Genomic DNA, 21976 nt, shown 5'->3' with positions numbered 1-21976 from the left:
AGATAATCAAAACACATACATTAGCTTGAAAGCATTGAAAAAAACAGACACCCAGAGTAAGAGTTGAGACAGCCTGTGGTGAGCTTTCTCTGGGCTGTTCTGACTGCTTTGAGGCTGTGGCTCTGAGGCTGTGGCTCTGGGGCTGTAGTAGCAGGGGCAGGGAGAGAGCACTACTCCAGTGGACTGAAAGCTGAGGAACAGTGGGGAGAACACCCAGCTAAGTGTCAGAGAACAGAGTCAAGGACAGGCTGAGAGCTCTCAGTGGTTTGGGCTGTCCCCTTTTAAAAAAAAAAAAGGAGAGAGGAATGTCCACGAGGGAGCTAAGCTGAAAGTGGTGAGGGTGAGGAGGGGTGTAAGCTCAATTCCCGAACCACAACCCCCCCCCCACTCCTTCACCGTGGAGAAGGTCACAGTATCTGCGGGGAGGAATGTTTGAAACAAGAGCTGCCAAGGAAACGGATCACCTTAAAACGATTACAGGAGTATGGATATTATACTGTAGGTGGTGGATGCACTCTGTTTTTGGGATGCTTCACTTAGAATGCACGAGTGTGCACGCACTTACATGTGTTCTTCCTCCCGTACTCGTGCGTGTCTTTGCATTCATGTGTGTGCGTTTTTAGATCTCTAGAGGGAGTGTGAGTAATGTGTTGTTATTACAAGCTCAGTTCGCCGCTAAATGAGGAGTCTCGATGATAAACACCGGTGTGTGTCTTTATTGGGACTGAGTACAGGTTACACACAGAAAGGACGGGGCGAATCAAATCACACATATCTATACATGATTTTGAATGGAAACTTTATAAAAGAGGGGTTCCCGTTTCCATAACAGATCCTCAATGTGAAGACCACATTTCCCACAATCCTTTAGTTAACAAGGAACGACACAATCTCCCCAAACATGTGAAAACGGTGGCGTCTGAAGAGACTTCTGTATTGGCAGATCTAACTACATAACCCAGGGAGGGCTTTCTGCTTTATAGAACAGGCATTTTGACATCAGTCCACATCGAAGATCCAATCGCACTCAAGCAAGACGAAAAACTGACCACCTATAATATCAACCAAATAATGAGAGGCCAGACTGGTATTTTTCCTGGTCAAAGTCCCAAGTAAAAATGGTCAGGGACCTCCTTCAGTCTGAGTGTGTGGAAGTGATCTGCCCAGTCCAGAAGCAACAGGAAGTGGAAATGCCAGCCAGCCATACTCCAAGAGAAACACAGGAAGTAATGTAGCTGCTGACAGGAGGGTTGGAGAGACAGAGAACTGACTAAAAACCCAACTTCTGTCTGTTCAATATATAAAAGTGCTGATATGTCTCAGTCCTCCTCCCACACGACTGACCCAGGAGGGTCACACATTGTCACTGAAGAAGATAAGGAAACGAAGGCTTGTATGACTACAGTCTGTTCTGGTCCAAACGCCTATATTACCCATAACACCCGAGGAAAGCCAAGGCCATTTTGAAACCAGGGGAAAAAGTGAGGCCGATTCGAAAAAGAGTCCAAACACGTTTTCCGGGTCCACTGAAACAGGTGGCATCCCTCCACACCGTCGTATAATTCCCATGGATTAATATCATGTTAATCCATGTTGCAGTAACCTCGTCTGCCACTGGCGAAACACACCAATAGATCAACTTTAGTCCTTGGGTTTGGCGTCGGGCACTGACCTGTTCCTCCAATGGTATCACCAGTTTGTTTAGGACCACAGGTAAACATTCAGGCAGTGAAGCAGTGGAGGCGGAGTGAGGGTGAACTGGCCAGAGAGGCAGTCTGAGAGGCTCCAGCAAGCCTATCAAAAGGGGACGATCACGCTCTCCCAGAAGTTTGGTTGGGCGCGTAAAACCCGTAACTTCAGATAAGCAAAGAAGTGTAATGGGTCCTCACAAAGATGTTTTGCCTAAAGCTTTTACCTCTTCCATTATTTTCACTGCATCGACGATAGAGAGCACAGCAGCCTCCTTACCAGTCCTCAGCACCAGGCCTGACTGATCACTTGACTGATCAGCAAGGACAGGTTGGTCAGGTTGTAGGGAAGGTCATCTAGAATTAGTTCAACTTGAGGTGCTGTCACTACGCCCAGTCACTGATGGACTTCACGTCTAAGAATGGGCCCGGTTGGTGCCAGGGTCAGGGACTGTGTGGTTGTAGCAGGGTGCTGGCTGGATCCATGGGTGTGCGATGTGCTGTGTGCGTGCTGGTGTCTGTGTTGGGTCAGAGGTCGGGGGTCAAGGTAAATTGTGCCGGGGTTAGAAGCGTATGGTGCCAGGGCTCTTGGTCATGGTCAGAGTCTGGATGCTGGACAGGATCTTCCTCTGGTGTCCAGCCAGGGTCACTCCCAGACGCAGCAGGTCCCTGAGAAGAAGGACATACTGTTAGATAAACAGACAGACAGAAGGCCTGACAGACAGGCAGCCCGACAGACAGACATACTGAGTGACTGACAGGTAGGCGGACCGAGACATAGAGCTACGGTCGTAGAGTGTGACTCAACTTCAAGAGGTTTGAAAGTCAAAGAGAGACACATTGTTGCAGGTGTGAACTGTGAACTTACTCAGCAGTGATCTGGGCCAGTAGCTCTACAGAGGTGAATCCTGCCTGGAGGAAGCTGTCCTCGTAGCGCTCCATCTTGATGGCCCTCAGCCACTCCCCTATGGAGCCACACGCTGAGGGGGCCGGGGGGGCCCGCTGGTCCAGCAGGGGGTGGGACGGCCTGGGGACAGGGGACACACACTCTCTCTGTCACTAGCATACCAGGGGCCTCACAGGCATGTAGCCTTGAGGGATAGGCATTTCCACAGAATGGGGGCGGGATCTAAGGCTGCATTAGTGGCAGGGAACAACAATGGCTGTTGGAGGGGAAGGGGGTGTGGCCCAAGCTGTGAGTGACAGGTTAGTATCCGGGGTTGGATAGGCGGAGAGAATGGGCACAGTTAGAGTGTGACAGGTCACAGCAGGACAGAGGAGGAAGGACAGTAGGAGGTTAATGTAGACTGACTTTGACAGACAGGACTGTATTCTAGGAATGAAGCAATGGAATAAAGACTGGGCTCTTTTAAGAGACAATATATATACTCTCCATCTGGTGAGACAGTCACCTCCTTGTCTTTACCACAGGCTGTGTTCAAACCCACACTGGCCTTCTCTGACTCTCCACACACCCTCCACACCCAGCCCTTTGCCTAGATATCTGTGCCCACTCACCCTGCACCCTCCTGGGCCACAATCTTCAGCGAGGCGGGGTTGCGGATCAGCTTGTCCAGGGCGCTGACGATGGCGGCGAAGCGGGGGCGGGCCGAGCGCTCCTTCTGCCAGCAGTCCAGCATCAGCTGGTGGAGGTGGGCGGGGCAGTCAGGGGGCGGCGGTAGGCGGTAGTCCTGCTCTATGGCGTTGATCACGTCCTGGTTGCTCATGTCCCAGTAGGGCCGCTCTCCGAACGACATGACCTCCCACATGACGATGCCGTAGCTCCAGGCGTCGGAGGCTGAGGTGAACTTCCTGAAGGCGATGGCTTCTGGGGCGGTCCAGCGGATGGGGATCTTACCACCCTGATTGAAGAGAGGACAGAGGGGGTCAACAACCACACACCATAACCAGATGCACTATGGGATTGGTGTGGAGGAAGAACAGTAAGTCTCACCAGAGAGCTGGTGTAGGTGGGGTCTGAGGAGTTCTCCTGGAGGAAACGGGACAGGCCGAAGTCAGACACCTTACACACCAGGTTGCTGTTGACCAGGATGTTGCGGGCGGCCAGGTCTCTGTGGACGTAGCTCATCTCAGACAGGTACTTCATGCCCGACGCGATGCCACGCAGCATGCCCACCAGCTGGATGGGAGTGAACTGACCATCGTTCAACTACAGAGAGAGAGAGAGAGAGATGGGAATGTTTGAATTGTAGGAGAACAGGTTTGTTCATTTGCGTGTGTTTGTGTGTAATAATAATAATAATTTGGTGGGGGATTATACTTGTCCTGTGCGAAGTAACACTCCAACTGGAGTTTTCACTCCTTACTAGCTCTGAGTTTGCTGACATCTACTTTATTGAGGACAAATGAAATGACCACGACTGTGATATGTGGTTGTCCCAACTAGCTATCTTCAGATGAATGCACTAACTGTAAGTGGCTCTAGATAAGAGCGTCTGCTAAATGACTAAAATGTACATTCATGTCCCAACTCCCCCTGAGACACCCCCGGAGAGTGGGGTCACGGTCAAGTTGTGCGTGTGCGTGTGTGTGAGAAGGACTCTCGGAGAGACAAAGTGACAGGACAATAGATAGACTGACCCTAAGGAAGGAGTCGAGCGCTCCGTTCTCCATGAACTCAGTGAGGATCATGACGGGACAGGAAGCCGTGATGATGCCCTCCAGGTGGATGATGTTGGGGTGCTGGAACTGGCCCATGATGCTAGCCTCCGACAGGAAGTCCCGCCTCTGCTTGTCTGTGTAGCCGCCCTTCAGTGTCTTGATGGCCACATAGTTCTCCTTCTTCCCTGGAACCTTCAGTCTTCCCCGACATACCTCCCCAAACTCCCCTATAGACGAGCCAGGGAAATACCCATTAGTACAAACATGATACTGTAGCACCATACCAACCAGTCTGTTTACAGGCAGCGATACATCATGAAAAACAAAGAGATAAGAGAGTCCAACCGGCACCAATGACCTCCTCGATCTTGACAAAGGAAACATCGATCTCCTTGGCAAACTCCCGTATGGCCTCGTTAGGGTCCTCGTAGGTGAAGGGGTCAATATAGACCTTGACTCCTGAGGTGAGGAGAGGAGTAGAGGGAGGGTAGGGTGAAGTAAACGACGGAACAGCCAAAGTAGCAGACAGACTAAAACATGAAAAACATGACTTTGAAAATAGCTGTATGCGCTATTTCTATGTACGTGTGTGTATGTGTATGTGTGTGTGTGTATGTGTATGTGTGTGTGTGTATGTGTATGTGTATGTGTATGTGTGTATGTGTATGTATGTGTGTGTGTGTATGTGTGTGTGTAGCACAGTTGGTAGAGCATGGCGCTTGTAACGCCAGGGTAGTGGGTTCGATTCCCGGGACCACCCATACGTAGAATGTATGCACACATGACTGTAAGTCGCTTTGGATAAAAGCGTCTGCTAAATGGCGTATGTGTGTGTGTGTATGTGTGTGTGTGTGTATGTGTGTGTGTGTATGTGTATGTATGTGTATGTATGTGTACTCACCTTGGCCCAGGAGGTACTGGCTGTTTTTGTCACTCAGCTCTGGGTCCTTCATTCTGCTGTGTCTACTACCGAGAAGAACAGTGTGTGGGAGAGGAAGGAGGGAGAGGGGGGACGAGGGAAAAGGGGCAAGGGGTCAGAAAGAGAGAGAGAGAGAGAGAGAGAGAGAAAGAGAGCTAGTCCAGTGACGTAACACCTCTGGTCTCTCTGTGAGGGTTTCTTAGTGTCACAAACAAGCTCATTGAGTCTCTCTCGGTCTCAGAAACAATACATGACTGGTAGATGAAGTAATGCCTTGACCCTGGGCCCTCTACTGTTCTGCGCATTCAGGAGCCACTCTGCTCTGTGTCTGGGACTGCTGTGATGGAGGGCTCCATTAGTGAGACTTCCTTTGGCCCAGGCCCATCCCAGTAGGACTGTACAGTAGCTACTGGACCCATGCCTCTCTCTCTCTCTCTCTCTCTCTCTCTCTCTCCCTCTCTCTCTCTCTCCCTCCCCCTCCCTCCCTCTCCCCCTCTCTCTCCCTCCCTCCCTCTCTCTCCCTCCCTCTCCCCCTCTCTCTGCCTCTCTCTCCCTCCCTCTCCCTCTCTCTCAGGCCCAAAATAGCAATACTGTTCCACCCTCATCTGGCAGTGGAACCAGGCCGACAACTGTGAGTGTGTGTGTGTGCGTGAGGGTGTGCACACTGTGTACTTCTTAGTGTATGTGCAAATTAACAATGTGTGTGGATGTGTGTGCACAACTCTGCATGTGTGTGTAGTGTGTGCCCCAAGGTCAGAGCTATTGTTCTCCTGTCCTGTGGAGACAGGGTTGGGACTGCTGCATCCTGTCTACCCCCAACTCTCCACCCTCTCTCTACCTCTCTCTACCCCTCTCTCTCTTTACCTTTCCTGCTCTCTCACCCCTTCCTTCCACCCCCTCTCTTTCTCTCTACCCCTCTCTCTTCACCTTCCCGCTCTCTCTCACCCCTTCTCTCCACCCCCCTCTCTACCTTTCCCACTCTCCCTTTCTCTTTCTCACTCTCTAGTTCCCTATGTTCCCAGAACCTTTTTTCAGAGGGCATGTGGAGCTATTTGCTGAAACAATGAAGCCAAGGGAAAGTCTTATAATGAGCGGAATAACTTCTAGCCCCGTAAGCACAAAGTCACAAAGAGAAATGATTTGGCTCTTTGAGAGTTTTGCTCAAATGTGACATAGTGTATGAAGGTAACAGTCATAATCTAAGCGTGATAAGATTGGTACCGGTTGCAAAAATACAAAAGCATGGCAAATGTTAAGACCCATATTTCTATTTGAGCTTTTCCCTTTATGTACAATTCACATGACAGTATCCGCTCTCTCTCCCCGTCCCCCCAATCCTCCCTCTCTCCCTGGTTCTCACCGTATGCAGAAGACAGCCACAGTGATGACAGTGACCAGCAGCAGCATCCCCATGGCGATAAGGACACCGGTCACCAGAAGCTGGGAAGGAGAGTCATGCCCTGAGACGCAAAGAAAAAAAGGTTGGAACTAAAACTAATGTCTTACCTAATGAACTAATGTCGTAACTCATGAACGAATGTCGTAACTAATGAAATAAATGTCGTAACTAATGAACTAATGTCATAACTAATGAACGAATGTCATAACTAATGAACGAATGTCGTAACTAATGAACTAAATGTCGTAACTAATGAACGAATGTCGTAACAATGAACGAATGTCATAACTAATGAACCGAATGTCATAACTAATTAACCGAATGTCGTAACTAATGAACAAATGTTGTGACTGATTCATTAGTTAAGACATTAGTTCATTAATGTCTTAACTAATGAACTAATGTCATAACTAATGAACGAATGTCGTAACTAATGAACGAATGTCGTAACTAATGAACAAATGTTGTGACTGATTAATTAGTTAAGACATTAGTTCATTAATGTCATAACTAATGAACTAATGTCATAACTAATGAACTAATGTCGTAACTAATGAAATAAATGTCGTAACTAATGAACTAATGTCGTAACTAATGAACTAATGTTGTAACTAATGAACTAATGTCGTAACTAATGTTGTAACTAATGAACTCATGTCGTAACTAATTAACTAATGTTGTAACTAATGAACTAAAGCCGTAACTAATGAACGAATGTCTTAACTAATGAACGGATGTCGTAACTAATGAACGAATGTCATAACTAATGAACGAATGTCATAACTAATGAACTAATGTCGTAACCAATGAACGAATGTCGTAACCAATGAACGAATGTCGTAACTAATGAAAGAATGTCGTAACTAATGAACGAATGTCGTAACTAATGAACGAATGTCGTAACTAATGAACGAATGTCGTAACTAATGAATGAATGTCGTAACTAATGAACAAATGTTGTGACTGATTCATTAGTTAAGACATTAGTTCATTAATGTCTTAACTAATGAACTAATGTCATAACTAATTAACTAATGTCGTAACTAATGAACTAATGTCGTAACTAATGAACTAATGTTGTAACTAATGAACTAATGTCGGAACTAATGAACTAATGTTGTAACTAATGAACTAAAGCCGTAACTAATGAGCGAATGTCTTAACTAATGAACTAATGTCGTAACTAATGTTGTAACTAATGAACTAATGTTATTACTACTGAACTAATGTTGTAACTAAAATGAACTTCTTAACAAATGAACTAATGTCATAACTAATGTTGTAACTAATTAACTGTTATAACTAATGAACTAATGTTGTAACTAATGAACGAATGTCGTAACTAATGAACGAATGTCGTAACAAACAAACTAATGTCCTAACCAATGAACTAATGTTGTAACTAATGAACTAATGTCGTAACTAATGAACTAATGTTGTAACTAATGAACTAATGTTGTAACTAATGAACTAATGTCTTAACTAATGAACCGAATGTCTTAACTAATGAACCGAATGTCGTAACTAATGAACCGAATGTCGTAACTAATGAACTGAATGTCGTAACTAATGAACAAATGTCATAACTAATGAACCGAATGTCGTAACTAATGAACGAATGTCATAACTAATGAACTAATGTCTGAGACGCAAAGAAAAAAAGGTTGTAACTAAAACTAATGTCTTACTTAATGAACTAATGTCGTAACTAATGAACTAATGTCTTAACCAATGAACTAATGTCGTAACTAATGAACTAATGTTGTAACTAATGAACAAATGTCGTAACTAATGAACGAATGTCGTAACTAATGAACGAATGCCGTAACTAATGAACGAATGTCGTAACTAATGAACTAACGTCGTAACTAATGAACTAATGTTTTAACTAATGAACTAATGTCGTAACCATGAACTAATGTCGTAACTAATGAACTAATGTTGTAACTAATTAACTAATGTCGTAACTAATGAACTAATGTCGTAACTAATGAACTAATGTTGTAACTAATGAACAAATGTTGTAACTAATGAACTAATGTGATCTGGCAAATTAACAAGAAGGTGGAAAGGACACACAAAAAAAGTGAAAACCCCCAGAATACTTTGTGAGCCTGGATATGGATAGGCCTCCCTGAAAGAGTGAAGCCTGGGCCTTTCCTTACCGTCAGGCATGGTGCGGAAGGAGGCTGCTGGGCTGAAGCTGCCGTAGCCGGCCATGGTGCGAGCCCGGACCTGCACCTCATACTGAGTGGCCCTGCGGAGATCACTCAGCACCACCTGGTTACTGTCACTCTCCCTGTAGCTACACAACTGCTCCTGCTCCTCACCTCGACGCTCCTGCAGGACGGAGAGAGAGAGAGGGACGGAGAGAGAGAGAGAGGGACAGAGAGAGAGAGAGAGGGACAGAGAGAGAGAGAGGGACGGAGAGAGAGAGAGAGAGAGGGACGGAGAGAGAGCAGGATGGAGGAAGAGAGGGATGGTGGGAGAACAAAAGCAGATAAGAGCGCCAGGTTGGGCCAGTGGGAGGGAGGTCAGCGTGATGTACACAGATGTAACGGTCAACTCCCTAAGACCTAAGGTGAGTCAGAGCTAGAGTATTTAACAGTGGGAGGACAGAGCGTCTGGTCATCCTCACCGTCTCACAGTAACGTAGCTGGTACTGCAGGATGGTGTAGTGCAGCTGTGCTGGAACTGACCAGTGGAGAGTCAGACTGCTCTCTGTAGAGATACTCTTCCTGATCACAGACACCAGAACTGGAACTGCACTCAGACCAACACAAAGAAACGGCATTAAAAGATAAAACAACATTCAATCTTCCTCTTCTAACTATACGACCCCAACCACAAACCCTTCTCTCATCCTCTCTGTGTCTCTATCTCTCTCACCGTCGTGACTGGTTGTGATGTTGACACTGTCGCTGGGTGCCCCCTTGCCATTGGTCGGGGTTACCCCGTTGAGGGCCTGGATAGAGAAGGTGTATGTAGTGTGAGGCATGAGGCCCCAGACCACCACCCTGCGGCCCAGCAGGCCACGCTGAGAGGGCCGGTAGCTGACACTGTCCCCGCAGGGAGAGCAGGGGCCCCAGGGGGCCCCACACAGGGAACACTCCACAGAGTAGCTCAGGTCAGTCCGGCCACCACTGTCCTGGGGCTCGCTCCACTCTAGGGTCACCGTGGTGTCGTTAATCTGGGTGACGATGCTTCGTGGGACAGAGGGGGGTCCTGGAGGACAGGGCGGAGAGGAGAGGGTCACACACCACCACATCAGGAAATCACAAATATTTCATCAGACAAAGGTACTAATACATTTCCCATTAGAAGGCACTTTACTGGCCCAATGTGCCATATTAGAGTTCCTCTGTTTCAGATTTGCATTATCAATTAAATCGCTTGCATGCTACTCGTCATGTCCCAGATACATTTCCAGCTAGCGTTTGGAGGAGCCACCAGGGACAAGAGGCTGAGGGGCACAGCAGGAGACAACATTGTGATGCAGAATTGAATTGGTGCTCCAATTACACACGTCCACATTTTAAATGATAATGATCAGCAGCTGAAGATTGTAGTAGGGGGATTGTGATTGCTGCCAACCAAGCGAAACACAATTGCAATGCCACTCAGCCAGTGTGAATTAGTTCCTGCTCCTGCTAAGGAGACTGTGCCTTGTCATTGAGCCAGTGGCTAGGCCATTTACAGCTTCTGTGATAGTAGTGCTTAGTAAAATCCGCCATAATGCTCTCTGGGAGGTTTTGGGTGGCCTCAAGTAGGAGGCATTTGTGTACCATCGCAACGGCCTGCTGTAATTTAGGTTTCATTTACGTCAACATCTAGGATGAGGGGAAAAAACGGCTTGTGATTAAGTCAAAACATCTGGAGTGGTCAAATAAATCAACTGTCTGACTTAATTAGGGAGAGCTGTCATTTAACCTGTGATTTAAATAGGCTAGCAGAGTCTACGGGGAATTCTGTTTGTCCTCGACGGGTTTCAGTCTTCAGACGAGTTTCAGACTGCTGTTCCTTGCGAACTCCTTTCGCGGCCATTCTGAGTGAGCGTGCCCAATTCAAAAGGCCTCCAATTCACACATCACACGTGGCTGAATTGAAATTCCCGAATCCACACTGAGATGTCCCTCACGACCCATCAACGCTTCCCTTCCTGGGAGTGACATCCAGGCTCCGCCCCGCTCTACACCCGTTACAAAGGAACCGCATCTCAATACTCTCAGCCCTGGGACAAAAGGCCACAGAGCAGGTGAGAGGGGCTGAGCACAATACCAGAGAAGAGAAATAGGAGAGGGGCGAGGGACAACAAAGGGGGGAGGGCAACAAGAGAAACACAAGTTGAAAGTGAAAGAAAATAGCGCAGAGGCCGAGTATCCGGGGAGAGTAAATAGAGGGTGGAGTATGTATGGGGTGGCAGGGTAGCCTAGTGGTTAGAGTATGTATGGGGTGGCAGGGTAGCCTAGTGGTTAGAGTATGTATGGGGCGGCAGGGTAGCCTAGTGGTTAGAGTATGTATGGGGCGGCAGGGTAGCCTAGTGGTTAGAGTATGTATGGGGTGGCAGGGTAGCCTAGTGGTTAGAGTATGTATGGGGTGGCAGGGTAGCCTAGTGGTTAGAGTATGTATGGGGCGGCAGGGTAGCCTTGTGGTTAGAGTATGTATGGGGCGGCAGGGTAGCCTAGTGGTTAGAGTATGTATGGGGCGGCAGGGTAGCCTAGTGGTTAGAGTATGTATGGGGCGGCAGGGTAGCCTAGTGGTTAGAGTATGTATGGGGCGGCAGGGTAGCCTAGTGGTTAGAGTATGTATGGGGCGGCAGGGTAGCCTAGTGGTTAGAGTATGTATGGGGCGGCAGGGTAGCCTAGTGGTTAGAGTATGTATGGGGCGGCAGGGTAGCCTAGTGGTTAGAGTATGTATGGGGTGGCAGGGTAGCCTAGTGGTTAGAGTATGTATGGGGTGGCAGGGTAGCCTAGTGGTTAGAGTATGTATGGGGCGGCAGGGTAGCCTAGTGGTTAGAGTATGTATGGGGCGGCAGGGTAGCCTAGTGGTTAGAGTATGTATGGGGCGGCAGGGTAGCCTAGTGGTTAGAGTATGTATGGGGCGGCAGGGTAGCCTCGTGGTTAGAGTATGTATGGGGTGGCAGGGTAGCCTAGTGGTTAGAGTATGTATGGGGCGGCAGGGTAGCCTAGTGGTTAGAGTATGTATGGGGCGGCAGGGTAGCCTAGTGGTTAAGAGTATGTATGGGGCGGCAGGGTAGCCTAGTGGTTAGAGTATGTATGGGGCGGCAGGGTAGCCTAGTGGTTAGAGTATGTATGGGGCGGCAGGGTAGCCTAGTGGTTAGAGTATGTATGGGGCGGCAGGGTAGCCTAGTGGTTAGAGTATGTATGGGGCGGCAGGGTAGCCTAGTGGTTAGAGTATGTATGGGGCGGCAGGGTAGCCTAGTGGTTAGAGTATGTATGGGGCGGCAGGGTAGCCTAGTGGTTAGAGTATGTATGGGGCGGCAGGGTAGCCTAGTGGTTAGAGTATGTATGGGGCGGCAGGGTAGCCTAGTGGTTAGAGCGTTGGGCCAGTAACCAAAAGGTTGATATATCGATTCCCCGAGCTGACAAGGTAAAACATCTGTCGTTCTGCTCCTGAACAAGGCAGCTACCCACTGTTCCTAGACCAGTTAACCCACTGTTCCTAGGCTGCCATTGTAAATAATAATTTGTTTTTAACTGACTTGCCGAGTTAAATAAAGGTAAAACAATACATCAAACATGTGGTTTCCATGTGTTTGAATCCATTCGCTCCGTTCCAGACATTATTATTATTATCACACCTCCACTGGTGTAATAATGTGTCTACTTACTGGTGCAGGGGGTGTCTGGGGTGTCAGAGTCAGCGCGGAGGTATCCTGGACGACACTGACACACAGGTGAGCCCGTCACCATAGCATGGCTAAACCCTGGACAGGCCTGGCACTGGCCCCCCGAGGCGGACCTAAACTGACCCACAGGACAGGCTGAGAGGACGAGGGTGAGCGAGAGGGGAGAAGGAAAGTTAGTACGGCCCTGAACGTCCCCACCAACCGTAACACCAGAAACCAACACCGCAGGCAGCATAGCGTCCCATCATAGCAGGTCGGGTTGGGAGCCAAAAAGCATGTTAAAAAAAGACAAACAGTACAGGAACGCTCATTAATCACGCCAAGATACATAAACGCAATGAAATGAATGTGAATGCGCTCTCCTCTCCTCTGATCCTTCGACTCAGGCGGGACACCCGGCTTCAGTGTAAACAGCCCATAAATCAGGCTCGCTCCCTGACACACCGGGCTCATTCAGCGAGGGGGATCCGGCACAGCAAGTGTGTGTGTGTGTGTGTGTGTGTGTGTGTGTGTGTGTGTGTGTGTGTGTGTGTGTGTGTGTGTGTGCGTGTGTTATTGTAATATCTGCTCTGTTCACTTTCTGTTTAAATAAACGGCTACAGAAATTAATCAAATACATAGCTGGGGATCATATGTATTCATTTGCGGATATTGAAGGTCTAATTTGAGCTATGTGAGCCCCTGTGAAGTACTGGGTAATAATAACAGACTCCTAAAACATTAGTCATAACACCCACTCAGTATGACAACGAATCACATCACATCACATACACACATCATCCATGGATAAAGACTTCTAACAAACTGCCGTTGCTCTACTTGACTGAAGTTTAAGTTGTTATCGACTAATTGCATTTCCCCATGAGGAACAATAAACTTGGGTTTCATCGTACTGTATTTTTATTGTATCGAATAACACGGTTATGCAAGTCATCAGCAGTTAGGTAGAGCTAGTTTTGGGTTGTTGCTCCACTTGTACAGTGTCTATGTTTAATGGGTAGTTCAGAGTTTCCGAGAGAAAATCTGCAGTTTTAAAAGCAAATTTTGTGTGTTTCTAAACATTTAGCATGTAGCTTATGCCGTGTTCTTATGCTATCTGGGTGACTCAAACGTTATAACAAAATCAATGGGGGGCCCCATGCCATGACATTTTTTAAATGTGAGATTCTCTCTGACGGTTGAGTATCCATAGGTGATTGTTCGTTCTCAAAGATGATCTTATTAAAAAATATATACCTCCTTTATATTTTCTACATAATTCTACCTGTTTTTAGTCCATTAAGATTACACTGACCCTCCACAAAAATATTTATATTTTTAAAAACCATATTCCATCATATATTTCATATTCCATCATCTATATCATATTTCATCATATATATATCATATTTCATCATATATATATCATATTTCATCATATATATATCATATTCCATCATATATTTCATATTTCATCATATATATATCATATTTCATCATATATATATCATATTTCTTGGAGTGGCGGCAAAGTTTGAGCAGCCGCGGCCCGCCGCTGCCAAAAGAATATAGGGGAAACACTGTGCACAGGATTAATACAAAGCCGGGTTGTCTAACAGTCTCCGACTCCCTGGAGCCGAGTTATCATTAACCAAATAGAGAGGCTAAACAGTTAAGGTGCTAACTCAGCCAGGCAGGAAGCTACATAAAAGCCCCGCGTCAAACCTAATCGCTGAGTAAGATGACATCATTACAATTCAAGTGGCCCTGGCCTTCCTTTCCCAGACAGTATAAATAGACTTTCTCTTTGTTATCCGTGTACACGGTGTAACTTTCACCCTCTCTCTCTCTATTGTGTGTGAAGAGGGCCTTTGAATAGTAGAACATGTACTATAGAAACGCATGCCTTAAAAACATGTGCAAACAGGTACCGGACACAACACATAAGTATCTCCAAAGAATCACAAAAGAATCCTTACACTGATACTGAGCAGACTATACAATGCATCTTAGTAAAAGGCATTTTTGACAGAAGGTGGAGCTGCTCTGAGGGTCAGAGTTCCCCTAACAGACTCGACCTCAGTGACCAGACGCCAGGGAGCATCGAAGCCGCACAGAGGCAGAGACCGAGAGAAACAGAGACCGACAGAGACAGAGAAAGACAGAGAAAGAGGGAGACAGAGAAAGAGAGAGACAGAGAAAGACAGAGAGAGGCAGAGAAAGAGAGAGACAGAGAAAGAGAGGCAGAGAAAGAGAGAGGCAGAGAAAGGCAGAGAAAGAGAGAGACAGAGAAAGAGAGAGACAGAGAAAGACAGAGAGAGGCAGAGAAAGAGAGAGACAGAGAAAGAGAGGCAGAGACAGAGAGAGGCAGAGAAAGGCAGAGAAAGAGAGAGACAGAGAAAGAGAGAGACAGAGAAAGACAGAGAGAGGCAGAGAAAGAGAGAGACAGAGAAAGAGAGAGGCAGAGACCGAGAGAAACAGAGACCCACAGAGACAGAGAAAGACAGAGAAAGAGAGAGAAAGAGAGAGACAGAGAAAGAGGGAGGCAGAGAGAGGCAGAGAAAGAGAGAGGCAGAGACCGAGAGAAACAGAGACCGACAGAGACAGAGAAAGACAGAGAGAGGCAGAGAAAGAGAGAGGCAGAGAAAGAGAGAGGCAGAGAAAGAGAGAGGCAGAGAAAGAGAGAGGCAGAGAAAGAGGGAGACAGAGAGAGGCAGAGAAAGTGAGAGGCAGAGAAAGAGAGAGGCAGAGAGAGGCAGAGAAAGAGAGAGGCAGAGAAAGAGAGACAGAGAAAGAGGGAGACAGAGAGAGGCAGAGAAAGAGAGAGGCAGAGAAAGAGAGAGGCAGAGAGAGGCAGAGAAAGAGAGAGGGAGAGGAAGAGAGAGGCAGAGAAAGAGAGGCAGAGAAAGAGAGAGGCAGAGAAAGAGAGAGGCAGAGAAAGAGAGAGGCAGAGAAAGAGAGAGGCAGAGAAAGAGAGAGGCAGAGAAAGAGAGGCAGAGAAAGAGAGAGGCAGAGAAAGAGAGAGGCAGAGAAAGAGAGACAGAGAAAGAGAGAGACAGAGAAAGAGGGAGACAGAGAAAGAGGGAGACAGAGAGAGGCAGAGAAAGAGAGAGGCAGAGAAAGAGAGAGGCAGAGAAAGAGAGAGGCAGAGAAAGAGAGAGGCAGAGAAAGAGGGAGACAGAGAAAGAGGGAGACAGAGAGAGGCAGAGAAAGAGAGAGGCAGAGAAAGAGAGAGGCAGAGAAAGAGAGAGGCAGAGAAAGAGAGAGACAGAGAAAGAGGGAGACAGAGAGAGGCAGAGAAAAAGAGAGGCAGAGAAAGAGAGAGGCAGAGAGAGGCAGAGAAAGAGAGAGGCAGAGAAAGAGAGAGACAGAGAAAGAGGGAGACAGAGAGAGGCAGAGAAAGAGAGAGGCAGAGAAAGAGAGAGACAGAGAAAGAGAGAGACAGAGAAAGAGAGAGACAGAGAAAGAGGGAGACAGAGAAAGAGGGAGACAGAGAAAGAGGGAGACAGAGAGAGGCAGAGAAAGAGAGAGGCAGAGAAAGAGAGAGACAGAGAAAGGGGAGACAGAGAGAGGCAGAGAAAGAGAGAGGCAGAGAAAGAGAGAGGCAGAGAGAGGCAGAGAGAGAGACAGAGAGAGAGGCAGAGAAAGAGGGAGACAGAGAAAGAGAGAGACAGAGAAAGAGAGAGACAGAGAAAGAGGGAGACAGAGAGGCAGAGAAAGAGAGAGAGGCAGAGAAAGAGAGAGACAGAGAAAGAGAGAGACAGAGAAAGAGGGAGACAGAGAGAGGCAGAGAAAGAGAGAGGCAGAGAAAGAGAGAGACAGAGAAAGAGGGAGACAGAGAGAGGCAGAGAAAGAGAGAGAGAGAAAGAGGGAGGCAGAGAGAGGCAGAGAAAGAGAGAGACAGAGAAAGAAGGAGACAGAGGAAGAGACAGAGAAAGAAGGAGACAGAGAAAGAGGGAGAGAGAGACAGAAAGAGAGAGACAAAGAAAGAGAGAGAAAGAGGGAGAGAGACAAAGAAAGAGACAGAGAAAGAGGGAGAGAGACAGAAAGAGAGAGACAGAGAAAGAAGGAGACAGAGAAAGAGGGAGAGAGAGACAGAAAGAGAGAGACAGAAAGAGGGAGAGAAAGAAGGAGACAGAGGAAGAGACAGAGAAAGGAGACAGAGGAAGAGACAGAGAAAGGAGACAGAGAAAGAAGGAGACAGAGAAAGAAGGAGACAGAGGAAGAGACAGAGAAAGAGACAGAAAGGAGACAGAGGAAGAGACAGAGAAAGAAGGAGACAGAGAAAGAAGGAGACAGAGAAAGAGGGAGAGAGAGACAGAAAGAGAGAGACAGAAAGAGGGAGAGAAAGAAGGAGACAGAGGAAGAGACAGAGAAAGGAGACAGAGAAAGAGGGAGTGAGAGACAGAGAGAGAGAGACAGAGCAAGGAGACAGAGGAAGAGACAGAGAAAGAGACAGAAATGAGACAGAGGAAGAGACAGAGAAAGAAGGAGACAGAGACAGAGGGAGAGAGAGACAGAAAGAGAGAGACAGAGGGAGAGAGAGACAGAAAGAGAGAGACAGAGGGAGAGAGAGACAGAAAGAGAGAGACAGAGAAAGAAGGAGACAGAGAGAGAGACAGAGAAAGAGACAGAGAAAGAAGGAGACAGAGAGAGACAGAAGGAGACAGAGAGAGAGACAGAGAAAGAAGGAGACAGAGAGAGAGACAGAGAAAGAAGGAGACAGAGAGAGAGACAGAGAAAGAAGGAGACAGAGGAAGAGACAGAGAAAGAAGGAGACAGAGACAGAGAGACAGAGAAAGAGACAGAAAGAAGGAGACAGAGAAAGAAGGAGACAGAGAGAGAGAGACAGAGAAAGAAGGAGACAGAGAAAGAGGGAGAGAGAGACAGAGAAAGAAGGAGACAGAGACAGAAAGAGACAGAGAAAGAAGGAGACAGAGAAAGAGGGAGAGAGAGACAGAGAAAGAAGGAGACAGAGGAAGAGACAGAGAAAGAAGGAGACAGAGAAAGAGGGAGAGAGAGACAGAAAGAGACAGAGAAAGAAGGAGACAGAGGAAGAGACAGAGAAAGAAGGAGACAGAGAAAGAGGGAGAGAGAGACAGGGGTCAGAGATAAGGCATCAGAGTGCTGTTGGTAAATACCCTCTAACTGGCTGGCTGCTGGTGGGATGAGAGAGTTTTATAGCTAACAGATAGGCTCCAACCGGGCGACTTAAAGAGCTTTATGCACCACCACCACCACCACCACCACCACCACCACCACCACCACCACCACCGATGGCACACTCTCCATACATCAACCCACACACACTGCCTTTAATGACACACTTTCCTCTTTGGTGGGGAGGGATGCGAAAAACGAGAAGACAGCAACAGAAGTTAGTTAAACACTGTCTGCTAAATTACAGTGGGGCAAAAAAGTATTTAGTCAGCCACCAATTGTGCAAGTTCTCCCACTTAAAAAGATGAGAGAGGCCTGTAATTTTCATCATAGGTACACTTCAACTATTACAGACAAAATGAGGGGGAAAAAATCCAGAAAATCACATTGTAGGATTTTTTATGAATTTATTTGCAAACTGTGGTGGAAAATAAGTATTTGGTCACCTACAAACAAGCAAGATTCGTTACCTGTATTAATGGCACCTGTTTGAACTTGTTATCAGTATAAAAGACACCTGTCCACAACCTCAAACAGTCACACTCCAAACTCCACTATGGCCAAGACCAAAGAGCTGTCAAAGGACACCAGAAACAAAATTGTAGACCTGCACCAGGCTGGGAAGACTGAATCTGCAATAGGTAAGCAGCTTGGTTTGAAGAAATCAACTATGGGAGCAATTATTAGGAAATGGAAGACATACAAGACCACTGATAATCTCCCTCGATCTGGGGCTCCACGCAAGATCTCACCCCGTGGGGTCAAAATGATCACAAGAACGGTGAGCAAAAATCCCAGAACCACACGGGGGCACCTTGTGAATGACCTGCAGAGAGCTGGGACCAAAGTAACAAAGCCTACCATCGGTAACACACTACGCCGCCAGGGGCTCAAATCCTGCAGTGCCAGACGTGTCCCCCTGCTTAAGCCAGTACATGTCCAGGCCCGTCTGAAGTTTGCTAGAGAGCATTTGGATGATCCAGAAGAAGATTGGGAGAATTTCATATGGTCAGATGAAACCAAAATAGAACTTTTTGGTAAAAACTCAACTCGTCGTGTTTGGAGGAAAAATAATGCTGAGTTGCATCCAAAGAACACCATACCTACTGTGAAGCATGGGGGTGGAAACATCATGCTTTGAGGCTATTTTTCTGCAAAGGGACCAGGACGACTGATCCGTGTAAAGGAAAGAATGAATGGGGCCATGTATCGTGAGCTTTTGAGTGAAAACCTCCTTCCATCAGCAAGGGCATTGAAGATGAAACGTGGCTGGGTCTTTCAGCATAACAATGCTCCCAAACACACTGCCCGTGCAACGAAGGAGTGGCTTCGTAAGAAGCATTTCAAGGTCCTGGAGTGGCCTAGCCAGTCTCCAGATCTCAACCCCATAGAAAATCTTTGGAGGGAGTTGAAAGTCCACGTTGCCCAGCAACAGCCCCCAAAAAATCACTGCTCTAGAGGAGATCTGCATGGAGGAATGGGCCAAAGTACCATCAACAGTGTGTGAAAACCTTATGAAGACTTACAGAAAACGTTTGACCTCTGTCATTGCCAACAAAGGGTATATAACAAAGTATTGAGATAAACTTTTGTTATTGACCAAATACTTATTTTCCACCATAATTTGCAAATAAATTCATTAAAAATCCTACAATGTGATTTTCTGGAATTTTTTTCATAGTTGAAGTGTACCTATGATGAAAATTACAGGCCTCTCTCATCTTTTTAAGTGGGAGAACTTGCACAATTGGTGGCTGACTAAATATTTTTTTGCCCCACTGTATATACTTGGCTGTGTGTGTATGCTAATGTCATTGTGCAGACAAGTGCTACTGAGGCAGTAGCATGTGGGAGAGACAAAGTGTGTGTGTGAGACAGAGAGAGAGAGAGAGAGTGTTCCCATTCTTCTTAAAGCACAGAGTGTGGAATGTGACCCTATTGTGACCTTCCCTTTACATTTCTCCAGGGGGGAGTGGGAGATAGGGGTGGAGGCCCATTTCACACACAGACACACAGGCACACAGACATGAGGAAGAGAAGTGTCCTGCACTGTGTGTGTGCGTACCAGTGTGCGTGCTGGCGTTAGCTTGGCAGAGCTCTATTACTGCCTGTATGAGCTCTTCTCCAACATTTTCAGTCATCTGCAATGATGCGGAGTGCCTGTAATGACCTGCTGAGTGTGGCTGTTTTGGCTCATGAGCAACTCCCTGTCAGAGCAGCAAAAGTATCTAACCACTGAAACGTACGATAGAACATCAGAACATTCCAGTTGAGTCATTCAGGAGAGTCACTCTTATCCAGAGTAGTGAGTGTAGTGAGTGCACACATTTTCATACTTTTTTTCCTTCTCTTCAAACAAGAGGCTTGAGTAAAACATTTGGCTTTTCATTATACACTATCCCCTTTTCTGTCCATCTGTCTCTCTCCACCTGTGAATGTGTGTGTGTACATGGATAATTTGACTCATGAGGAGAGTTGTCCCTCCCCAGAGAGAATACTCCCTGCTTCTCTCTGTTGTCAGGTTGGCTTCCATGTACTGGTAATGGAAGATTCTTTACCTGCAACCTCCCTCCCTCTTCCCCTCCTCCTCTGTTTCCCGCCCTCATCTCTTTCCTTCCCTCCCTCCTCTCTTCCCTCCTTCCTCTCTTTCCCTACCTCCTCTCTTTCCCTCCCTCCTCTCTTTCCCTACCTCCTCTCTTCCCCTCCCTCCTCTCTTCCCCTCCCTCCTCTCTTCTCCTCCCTCCTCTCTTTCCCTCCCTCATCTCTTTCCCTCCCTCCTCTCTTCCCCTCCCTCCTCTCTTCCCCTCCCTCTTCTCTTCCCCCTCCCTCCTCCCTTTCCCCCTCCTCTCTTCCCTTCCCCTCCCTCCTCTCTTCCTCCTTCCTCTCTTTCCCTCCCTCCTCTCTTCCCTCCTTCCTCTCTTTCCCTCCTTTCTCTCTTTCCCTCCCTCCTCTCTTCCCCTCCCTCTTCTCTTCCCCCTCCCTCCTCCCTTTCCCCCTCCTCTCTTCCCTTCCCCTCCCTCCTCTCTTCCCTCCTCTCTTTCCCTCCCTCATCTCTTTCCCTCCTTTCTCTCTTTCCCTCCCTCATCTCTTTCCCTCCTTTCTCTCTTTCCCTCCCTCCTCTCTTCCCCTCCCTCTTCTCTTCCCCTCCCTCCTCCCTTTCCCCCTCCTCTCTTCCCTTCCCCTCCCTCCTCTCTTCCCTCCTTCCTCTCTTTCCCTCCCTCATCTCTTTCCCTCCTTTCTCTCTTTCCCTCCCTCATCTCTTTCCCTCCTTTCTCTCTTTCCCTCCCTCCTCTCTTCCCCTCCCTCTTCTCTTCCCCTCCCTCCTCCCTTTCCCCCTCCTCTCTTCCCTTCCCTCCCTCCTCTCTTCCCTCCTTCCTCTCTTTCCCTCCCTCCTCTCTTCCCTCCTTCCTCTCTTTCCCTCCCTCATCTCTTTCCCTCCTTTCTCTCTTTCCCTCCCTCCTCTCTTCCCCTCCCTCTTCTCTTCCCTCCCTCCTCCCTTTCCCCCTCCTCTCTTCCCTTCCCCTCCCCTCCTCTCTTCCCTCCTTCCTCTCTTTCCCTCCCTCATCTCTTTCCCTCCTTTCTCTCTTTCCCTCCCTCCTCTCTTCCCCTCCCTCTTCTCTTCCCCTCCCTCCTCCCTTTCCCCCTCCTCTCTTCCCTTCCCCTCCTTCCTCTCTTTCCCTCCCTCCTCTCTTCCCTCCTTCCTCTCTTTCCCTACCTCCTCTCTTTCCCTCCCTCCTCTCTTTCCCTCCCTCCTCTCTTCTCCTCCCTCCTCTCTTTCCCTCCCTCATCTCTTTCCCTCCTTTCTCTATTTCCCTCCCTCCTCTCTTTCCCTCCTTTCTCACTTCCCCCTTCCTCTCTTTCCCTCCCTCCTCTCTTTCCCTCCTTCCTCTCTTTCCCTCCCTCCTCTCTTTCCCCCCTTCCTCTCTTTCCCTCCCTCCCCTCTTTCCTTCCCTCCTCTCTTTCCCTCCTTTCTCTCTTTCCTTCTCTCCTCTCTTTCCCTCCCTCCCTCCTCTCTTTCCCTCCCTCCTCTCTTTCCCTCCTTCCTCTCTTTCCCTCCCTCCTCTCTTTCCCTCCCTCCCCTCCCTCCTCTCTTTCCCTCCCTCCTCCTCTTTCCCTCCTTCCTCTCTTTCCCTCCTTTCTCTCTTTCCCTCCCTCCTCTCTTTCCCTCCCTCCTCCTCTTTCCCTCCTTCCTCTCTTTCCCTCCTTTCTCTCTTTCCCTCCCTCCTTCTCTTTCCCTCCCTCCTCTCTTTCCCTCCTTCCTCTCTTTCCCTCCCTCCTCTCTTTCCCTCCCTCCTCGCTTTCCCTCCTTCCTCTCTTTCCCTCCTTCCTCTCTTCCCCTC

At 47.8% G+C, this 21976-nt stretch overlaps 1 protein-coding gene across 2 annotated transcripts in view; it reads right to left on the bottom strand.

Annotated features, from left to right (window-relative positions):
* Positions 1 to 693: 693 nt before the first annotated feature.
* The window catches only part of LOC118389716 (ephrin type-B receptor 4a-like), a 46893-nt gene continuing 25610 nt past the window's right edge, over positions 694 to 21976 (bottom strand). The window contains exons 5-16 of one of the 2 annotated variants that reach the window (XM_052457352.1): positions 12480 to 12632; positions 9518 to 9853; positions 9267 to 9391; positions 8794 to 8968; positions 6590 to 6689; positions 5212 to 5273; positions 4656 to 4769; positions 4290 to 4537; positions 3643 to 3858; positions 3207 to 3550; positions 2557 to 2715; positions 694 to 2357 (exon numbers count right to left, since the gene is read on the bottom strand). In XM_052457352.1, coding sequence (XP_052313312.1) covers positions 2252 to 2357; positions 2557 to 2715; positions 3207 to 3550; positions 3643 to 3858; positions 4290 to 4537; positions 4656 to 4769; positions 5212 to 5273; positions 6590 to 6689; positions 8794 to 8968; positions 9267 to 9391; positions 9518 to 9853; positions 12480 to 12632 — 2138 coding nt within the window. In that variant the 3' untranslated portion in view covers positions 694 to 2251. Of the gene's footprint in view, positions 2358 to 2556; positions 2716 to 3206; positions 3551 to 3642; positions 3859 to 4289; positions 4538 to 4655; positions 4770 to 5211; positions 5277 to 6589; positions 6690 to 8793; positions 8969 to 9266; positions 9392 to 9517; positions 9854 to 12479; positions 12633 to 21976 lie in introns of both variants that reach the window. The other variant, XM_052457351.1, reaches the window with a different exon arrangement.

Source organism: Oncorhynchus keta, chromosome 11 (genome assembly GCF_023373465.1).
Source record: "Oncorhynchus keta strain PuntledgeMale-10-30-2019 chromosome 11, Oket_V2, whole genome shotgun sequence".
In the NCBI taxonomy this organism is placed as follows: Eukaryota; Metazoa; Chordata; class Actinopteri; order Salmoniformes; family Salmonidae; genus Oncorhynchus; species Oncorhynchus keta.
Note: the sequence above shows the minus strand (reverse complement) of the source record. Positions and strands in the feature narration are given on the sequence as shown.